The sequence below is a fragment of the Sinocyclocheilus rhinocerous genome, unplaced genomic scaffold (assembly GCF_001515625.1).
Source record: "Sinocyclocheilus rhinocerous isolate Xijiao unplaced genomic scaffold, SAMN03320098_v1.1 scaffold8, whole genome shotgun sequence".
Classification (NCBI taxonomy): domain Eukaryota; kingdom Metazoa; phylum Chordata; class Actinopteri; order Cypriniformes; family Cyprinidae; genus Sinocyclocheilus; species Sinocyclocheilus rhinocerous.
In genome coordinates this window covers 2,831,276-2,840,414 of record NW_015666800.1, presented here as the reverse complement: position 1 = coordinate 2,840,414, position 9,139 = coordinate 2,831,276, and the positions used below count along the sequence as shown (strand labels likewise).

The following is a 9,139-nucleotide window of genomic DNA, read 5'->3' as shown; positions in this document are numbered from 1 at the left end:
TATATATATATATTTGTACCTATTTTTTATTTGTTTTTCAATAATAATTCAAATAAAAAAAGTTCATTAAATGCATGATGTTTCAAAAGTCACTGAGTAATGATGTTAAATAATCATTATCTCAATATTAACCAAAATAATTGTGATTATAATTTTTTGCCATAATAGCAACATGCTAAAAACCATTAAAAACACTTTTTTGGACAGGCACTCTTATTTTCTTCAACTGATTAAAGGTTTGTTGCCCAGATAAATGGCTTTTGGGAGGAAGAGAACAGCCATGTTTGGACAGCCATGTTGGATGCTCACACGTTTACTTGCACCAGTAAGATTAATAACATTTTTATTTTCAATTACAATTATGGCTTCCAAAAATTATGAACAAAATGATAAAACACATTACTTTTTTCTATTATGGTCCTGTTTTGTCAAACATACTGATTATATACTTTATATGCCCAAAATATTTGTAAATATATTAAATAATTTTTTAGTATTTAAAATATATATATAAATATAAGTTTTTCATTTGCAATTTTATTCTCACTTTATTTTCATTTATTACTGTTGTATTATTTATTTAAATGTGTAATAATTCAAATAAAAAAAGTTCATTAAATGCATGATGTTTCCAAAGTCACTGAGTAATGATGTTAAATAATCATTATCTCAATATTAACCAAAATAATTGTGATTATAATTTTTTGCCATAATAGCAACATGCTAAAAACCATTAAAAACACTTTTTTGGACAGGCACTCTTATTTTCTTCAACTGATTAAAGGTTTGTTGCCCAGATAAATGGCTTTTGGGAGGAAGAGAACAGCCATGTTTGGACAGCCATGTTGGATGCTCACACACACACACACACACACACACACGCGCGCGCGCGCGCACACATAGTCACACATAGTCACACATAGTCACACATAGTCACACATAGTCACACCCATAAAATTATTCCCACTCTCAGCAAGAAATGTTTAATCCCATATGACGTATATAACATGTTACAGCCTTAGTGAGAGTGTTCCACAAACACTCTCTATGGCTCAACATGCCTTTCGTCAAATTACGACGATAGTAACTAAGCTAATGTCAGCTCTATCCTTACTGGACACTATGACTGGAAAAAATCCAGTGATGAGTGACAAAAAACAAAAGCAAATATTCCCATTTAGTTTAGTTGGAAAGTTTAGTGGATCTTGTCCCTGATTTTGTTTCTGTTTTACTTAAGGTACACAGGTATTTCCCTACCTTTATCTTTCGTCTCACGCTGCACTATGCTGAGGTCAAAAATAAAACCACCTACAAGTGTGGATAAAACTGTCCCTGAAATAATAAACAAACTCTGAGAAAGAAAAATATCCAACTACACAAACAAATAAAAGAAATATTCAACAGAGCACAAATAAAAATCCATGTACTGGTGGCTGACCAGAACGAGCAGTTCTCCAGGGATTTCCAGGAATATTTAAGGGGCTTTTCCATTTGCTGCCTCATTCCTCTCTGTCACTGCTGACAATACACATACACACCCACACCCACACACACAAGTACATAAACACCCATTAAGAAAAAAAGGGAAGCTACTTGTAAACTATTGTTTATAACAGGAATTACGGGACCTTATCCAAATATAAAAGAAAATAAATAATGAATTAATTGTATGAACAAAAATTCATATACACTACCGTTCAAAGGTTTGGAGTAAATCTTGGATAAGGTTTTTTGTTTTGTTTTGTTTCTGAAAGAAATCTCATATGCTTGCCAAGGCTGCATTTATTTGATCAAAAATATAGTAAAATAGTTATATTGTGAAATATTTTTAGAATTTATAATAACAATTTTCTATGTTAATATATTATAAAAATGTAATTTATTCCTGTGACAGCAAAGCTGAGTTTTCAGCAGCCATTACTCCAGTCTTCAGTGTCATGTGATCCTTTAATAATCATTCTAATATGCTGATTTGGTACTCAAGAAACATTTATTATCATTTTGTGCTGCTTAACTTTTTTGTTGAACCAATGATATACTTTTTTAGAATTCTTTAGTGAATACAAATTTCAAAAGAACATTTATTTGAAACAGAAATCTTCTGCAACATTATAAATGTGTCTTTACTGTCACTTTTGATCAATTTAATGTGTCCTTGCAGAATTAAATGCAGTGTTTTGTTTTTTTAATATTGACCACAAACTTTTAAAAGGTAGTTTAAATGTGTCAAAATAGCACAGTTAAAGTTAACAACTTGGAAAAAACAACTTGAAATTGTGACCAATTCAAAGGGATACTTCAATCAAAAATCATTTACTCACCCTCATGTTCTAAACCTGTGCCTTTATTTCTTTTGTAGAAAACAAAAGAAGATGTTTAGCAGAATGTCTAAGACTCTCTTTTCCATTCAATGAATGAACCGTTTCACCATTTACTTTCATTTCATGGAGACATTCAGGTCATTCAGGTTTAGAACGACGGTAAGCAAATAAGGACAGGATTTTCATCTTTAGGTGAACTATTTTTTAATGGTATAATTTAGAGCGATATGTCCCAAAAAGCAAGATGAACAACAAAAGTGTGTCCCATATTATCAGTGCATTTATAGTCTATATAATTAAAACGTTAAAACATGCGACTTAAAACCAAGATTGAAAATAAATGAGGCAAGACTAAGCAATGCTAGCGTTAAGCAAGCATCCATCCCATAAAGAACATAATACCAGAGAGGGCTGCAGGTGAAAAGTGTAACACAATACATTTCAGACTGTTAGTTTAGAGCTGAGTAGCATCAAGGTAATACAGATTCTTTGAATGTATTTGCACTGCAGGAGATCTCATAACAAAAATGAAAGAGAAGTAAGAAGGGGAATATCACCTCTTTCTGGCCTGACCTTTTACTAGAGTGTGTGACTACATGTGTACATTTACATGTGTGACTACTATAGGTCACTTACAGGAATAAAACACCATTTCAGATGTGAATACATGATGAAGGTGTGATGATGGGTAAAGTAATGGGGTTACTGCATGTGGAAATGCAAAGGAAGAAGTTGGGCTTATGTCATCTTCTCAGCCACCTTCTGCTTTCAGAAGAGCGTCTGCTCCAACTTCTGTTGAAATCAAGCCCCAAATGTGTTCCCTGTAGTGTATCACAACACTTTACTGTGTTATTCTGAGAGTGAAACTGAACTAAGCTGGATTCAAACAGTCTCAGTTTTGATCTGCACACAGCAGCACATGTTTCAAACTGCTTCTGTCCACTGGCTATTTTTTCATCAGTGTGTTTAAATAGACACAGACTGACAATCTGTATTTACACTTTCCTACTTTATCAGTCATCACTTTATTTAATATTGAATTTAATGATAATTTTAATATTATTCTTCTTGGTGTAATATTACCTATTTTACATAACAGTCTCCATATCCACAGCTTGTAGAAAAATTCAATAGTGTCAAACTCCCGAAATAATAGTTATTTTGTTTTTAGCATTAAACATAATTACACTTAATTAAAACTCACAGATCTAAAACCAAGATTTAAACTCGTTCTATACAACAAAGCCTACATAAAGCATACATGTGGAATTTATAGACCCTTAAATGTAAAAAGATCACAGGTGTGCTCATAATAAAGGCAAAAGTAGAAAGTAACGTTACACCACACACATGCATGCAAAGGTGAGAAGGTCGTCTACCACCAATGGCAGCAAAATCATCTATCATGAATATGTAAAGCAGCTGTTCAGGATTTAACCTGTAAACATGTTGATAGCCTTACGTGTTTCACAACTTAAAGAATCAGCACCCAAAAGAGCTATATTTGCCCAGGAGATAGTAAAGAGAGCAGGTGAACATCTAAGATCAAAGCTGGACACACTTTAGTTACTGTAAGTTAGGTGAACCCATAGACTTTAGGTTTGCCTAATCTTACCTTTCACTAACATGAGCTACACGTTAGTTTACATGTGGATCTGTGAAATAGCCATCCACTTACATGAATCAATTGGTCAACGATGTCGTCCGATGATCCAACCGTGTTTCTCTGAAGAATTTCACGAAAGGAGCCACGGATGGTCCACTCATATGACAGACACACCGAGACAACAACGTCCAAATTTACGCGGCTACGGCTCCGTCCTCGCTTCTCAAACAGGCTACAACGGCCGTAGGATCAAATCGGGTCATTTTGACATCGGAATGTTCCAAAAACGACTCGGTTGAGGTACACGAAAAGGTAGAGAAGCAACCACTGTGGCAGGGTGCTGTTGATATCAAGTCTACTAAATGGAAAGCCCCCTGGTCTGACTTCCTCAGGAAATCCCCGTCATGAAAAAAAAAATTGGTTGTAAAAGGACGCCATAGAGAAAGAATAAGCTGCGGTGAGGCGTGTGGCCGCTGGGTGGAGCCAGAGCTCAGTTCAATCCGGCTCTTTGCTTTCCCACGTGTTTCTAAAAGGTGGTGGACTTTGAGACGCATGCATTACTGATCAAATCTATTGACATATCGAGTAAATTGAAGGAATCTAATTCAACTGATTGTGTTCCCGAACACCTGTACGACACTTGTGAATACATTTTGATGGAACTACATGTTTTATTTTGTGTGGCAGGTCACTGTATGGATGAACCCACCAGCGACTCGGAAATGTTTGTTGCATTGTTGCAGGGTTATTATAGTTAACTAATCTAAAACTAAAACTCAACCATACAAAAACATTTTCGTAAAATAAACTTGATTAACTTGAATAAACTGCACTAAATTAATAAATAGCAAAACCATATTTTACTTCAGCTAGTTTCTAAGGCAACATATAGTTTAGTTTAACTTGTAGTAAAATAACTAAAACTTAAATAATAAAATAATTAAGATGCATAAAAATACATAATACATACAAGATACATAATAATAATAACTAATTCAAATTAAAACTATATTGGTATTTCAATGCTACTTAAATAACAGCATTGGTGTACTGTATTATTCACATTTGTATTACTATTAGTAACATACTCAAATTGTAGGCAAGTTTTTATTTTTTTTATTACATCAATATAGTTATTACAATATTTTATTACCAAGACATAATTTAAAGAATCAACATCATAAGTATATATATTTTTTCTTTGCATCATGGCAACATTTTTCTACACTACAGCAATGAAAACTGGGAATGAAAATATACTTAACTGTCATGACAATACCACAATGTGAATAAATCTTAATGCATTTTATTTTTATTTTTTAATTTGGGATAAAACACAATCCAGATTTTCTCTTTGTGAGATTCATCCATTTTTGCCAATTCCTTTATTATTGTGATCCACCAATAGTCTTCCAAGCTTCTCATCACAAATTAAAATGGTAACACTTTAGATTAGGGAACACTATTCACTAATAACTAGTTGCTTATTAGCATGCATATTAATAGCATATTGGCTGTTTATTAGTACTTACTAAGCACATGTTAATCCCTTATTCTACATGACCATATTGTAAATCCCTTATCTCTACCCAATACCTAAACACAACTACTTCAACAACTACCTTACTTTCTATCAATAAGCAGGAATTAAGAGTTTATTGAGGGATAACTCTTAATATAGTATATAATATGTGATATAAAGTTAATACAGTGAATGTGTTCCCTAAAGTGTTACCATTATAATTTATTGAAAATTAACTAAATATAACTAAATGTGATGTATGGGTTGATTAACACTCAGTGCATTTGACAGTATAAATCCCTTAAGTTTATTAAGACTAATGTGACTGATTACATATACAGGCCACAGTCTATGACCACATTAGCTCCCACCCACACAGGCAGACACACACACAGAATTTTACCCCAACCATGTACATGTTATCTGCACACATAAATTTAAAAGGAGTTCACACATGTATGGTACCATTACAGTTATTAGAGGGGAAAAGTTGGTCGAAACAAGCGAGAGTGCATGTATTTTAAATAACATATTCCATTTTCAAATTAAACATAAAAAACAAACAATATGAACCCATCTATCCTTTATCTCCAAACACCATAATAAAGTAGGATGTGTGGAAAAACATAAACAAGCATGGAATAGTAGTAGAAATTTAGATGTGCTGCCATATTTTCAAATTCTTAACCTGCACATGGTGATGCATATACGTTTAGACACCCCTAAGAAGGTGAAAAGCTTGACCTTGGCATGAAGAAGAAACTATTCATGCATGCAAAACACAGTTCGAAATAAGATAAAATAATTTAAAAAAACACCTCCCATTCCATTACAACACTCTGCTGCGCCTGTTCTTAAAGTCAACAGCCTCAGTCAAGAAACCTTTTGAGATAAAATGCATTTCAAATACACCATGTACAAGGGTTCATGATTAAACACATATATATTATATGTGTTATATATATATTTTACAACCTAATACTAAACCAACTCACTTAAATATAAGAGCTGCAAACCATATATATTTAAATTGGCATTATAATTACTTCAATTTCATCTACACTGGCATTTCATTTTATCTATACAGTGCAGTTCTTATAATTTTATGCAAATAAATAGCTTAACAATCCAACCAAATATCAACTAACCCCCGCCCAAAAAAACTATTTTAAAATAACAAATCATATAACTAGATAATATGCTACAGTAACAAAAAAGTCACTGGAAAGGGATGCTGGACTAGGACCATGAATATCCCAGTCCTATGAATATATCAAGAAAGAGAGATGGTCAAGTGACATTAAACTCCTTCAGACAAAAGTTCTTTCAAGACCACAATTCACTGTCCAATGACGTTGGGGTGGGTATGTGGGTATTTTATTCCCCCCATAACAGACCAATTACAGATTGGGGACAATATAACTGTTGGAGCACCAGACAGGAATTCTACTTCTGTTGGCAGTGACGATCCTAGTTCCGTAGAGTATCTTTGTGAAGTTTGCACTCCTATGCGGTTGCACCTGTGAGAGTCCTGGGTTCAATAGGGAGGTGGGAGTTGGAGGGACCGGGATGGGGGGAGGAATGTCCATTATGAAGAGACTTCACTTGAGGCAGTTGAAGCCTTAATGCCTCTTACGCACAGCTGCGATATTAACTGATCTGAGTTCGTCTGACCGCTGTTGGAGAACTCAGGAAACTGAAGGGTTCTGTGTTTCCATTGCCGTTGGTTCCTGAAAATGATAATTTGATGATTATTCTCAAATGACATTGATCAAACAAAACCAGATGCAGGAAAAAAATACTTAAATTAGAATCAGAATTTCCAGTCTGACTGGAATCTAAACCACATTTTGGTGGAAAAGTCCATTAACTAAGAGGTACTGATGGGAAACTGACCTCTGTCTGGTTTTCTGAAGGCACCGGAGTAGTCCCCTCTTCGGATGACACCTCCATCTTCTCTTCATCTAAACCCTTGCGTCCCTCCACGCCGTGCTCAGCTTCCCACTCCTGCAGTACCTCATCCAGGTTGAAACGACGCCGATAATTCACAAAGAAGTTTTTCACTTGAACCACAGATTTGTTGCCGATCACATCAGAAATGGCTTGGAAATCCCGCCCATACTTCCTTATAGCTGAGAGAGGAAACCGAAGATTGTCCAGAATTTCACTGCTTAAAACGTGCTATTTAAATAATCATTCATCATCCAGTAAGCCCCACAAACATTTGAGAAATGTGGCCAAAATTACCTTGTACTGCAAGCAGCTGCTCTTCTGTGGTCCAGCGTGTATTAAATTTCTGATTAGCCTGAGAAAAACAAAGCACATTTATACCCTTTTGTGAATAAAATGCAAAAAAAAAAAACGGTAAATACGGCCCTCTATGAAACGAGTGTGCTGGAAAGTAATTCTAAAGATGAGAATATTATTACCTCAGTTGGCCTAAACTCATCCAAGCCTGTGTCCAGCTTTTCTCTGAGGGCACTATTGTGCTGTTTGATGCTCTGAATCTGTAAAAAGAGGTTAGGGTTATTTGTATCATTCTGAAACTTTTCAGTTTTAGACTGTCACATACTTCTAAACTGTCTGTCAGATTTACATTTAGTTCTGCCGATAGTCTCAAATAAAGCACACCGAGATAAAAGTGATGTTGCTGAAAAGTAATAAAACGCTAACCTGTCGTTTTATGGCAATGAGCTCCATATCCAGCTGTCTCAGAACACTAACTGCGGCTGGGCCGCTGCTAGACATTGCCGCCACATCATCAGAGTTTAAATGCATTCCTTTAGGAGGTTTTTTCTTTGCCCTGTGTAGGTTCCTTCCAGCAATTCCTTGTGGTTCCTTCTTAACATGCATTGACTTCTCTGCAAGATTGGCTGGCTGCAGAAAAACAGCGAAAACACAGAGCTATTTAAATCTGTGATTGATTTAAATTATGTTTATTGATGTAGATTCACATATGTACAGTCAATGAGCATTCCACATGAACAAAACAACAGATTAAAATATATATATTGTATTGTACCTTCGGCACAACTGCAGGTTTTGAATCTTGTTTCTCGGGTCCAGATGTTCCCTTAAAAAGATCAAATATTTTTTTATGGAGATAGATGCCCTGTAAGTAAGCAGGACTGACAAAAATGTATATATCCAAATAAAATAAAATACTCAAAAAAATGAAATAAATTAAAAGATAAATGCAATAAATTAAATCACATTTGAATAAAATATGGTAATATGGTTATTTGTCCTAGTCACACGTTACATGTAATTACTATAGTAATAATAATTACATGCAACTAACCCTAAACCAAGCCCTCATCTTAACCCTAACCATATCGTAAGGTACATGTAGTTCATTAGTATTACTCACTACTTAAATGTATAATTATACTATAACAAGGTCATCATAAAATAAAGCATAACCTAAAGTATTACCAGAATTTTATTTATTATATAGTTTTATATCAATTTAAGCCAGTCATATAATTATTAGAGCCCGACCGATATGTTTTTTTTTGGGACCGATACCGATATTAGGGAGTAAAAAAAAAAGGTCGATACCGATATTCTTTGTGTATATTATAGTACAGTACCAGTCAAAAGTTTGGACACTTTCCCATTCGTGTGTCCAAACATTTGACTGGTACTATATATAGAATACAGTATATACATAAACAGAATATATATATA

The 9,139-nt window shown here is 34.3% G+C and overlaps 2 protein-coding genes across 4 annotated transcripts in view; both read right to left on the bottom strand.

Annotated features, from left to right (window-relative positions):
* LOC107733154 (TNF receptor-associated factor 3-like) overlaps positions 1-4,474 on the bottom strand; it is a 32,441-nt gene extending 27,967 nt beyond the window's left edge. For all 3 annotated transcript variants that reach the window (XR_001638951.1, XM_016544682.1, XM_016544683.1), the window contains exon 1: positions 4,000-4,474. The gene's annotated coding sequence lies outside the window, so the exon portion shown is untranslated. The remainder of the gene's footprint in view (positions 1-3,999) is intronic.
* A 1,258-nt stretch (positions 4,475-5,732) lies between these two features.
* Positions 5,733-9,139, bottom strand: part of LOC107733187 (REST corepressor 1-like) — a 7,606-nt gene continuing 4,199 nt past the window's right edge. The window contains exons 8-13 of the mRNA XM_016544734.1: positions 8,472-8,522; positions 8,123-8,326; positions 7,879-7,956; positions 7,697-7,754; positions 7,346-7,581; positions 5,733-7,179 (exon numbers count right to left, since the gene is read on the bottom strand). Coding sequence (XP_016400220.1) covers positions 7,138-7,179; positions 7,346-7,581; positions 7,697-7,754; positions 7,879-7,956; positions 8,123-8,326; positions 8,472-8,522 — 669 coding nt within the window. The 3' untranslated portion in view covers positions 5,733-7,137. The remainder of the gene's footprint in view (positions 7,180-7,345; positions 7,582-7,696; positions 7,755-7,878; positions 7,957-8,122; positions 8,327-8,471; positions 8,523-9,139) is intronic.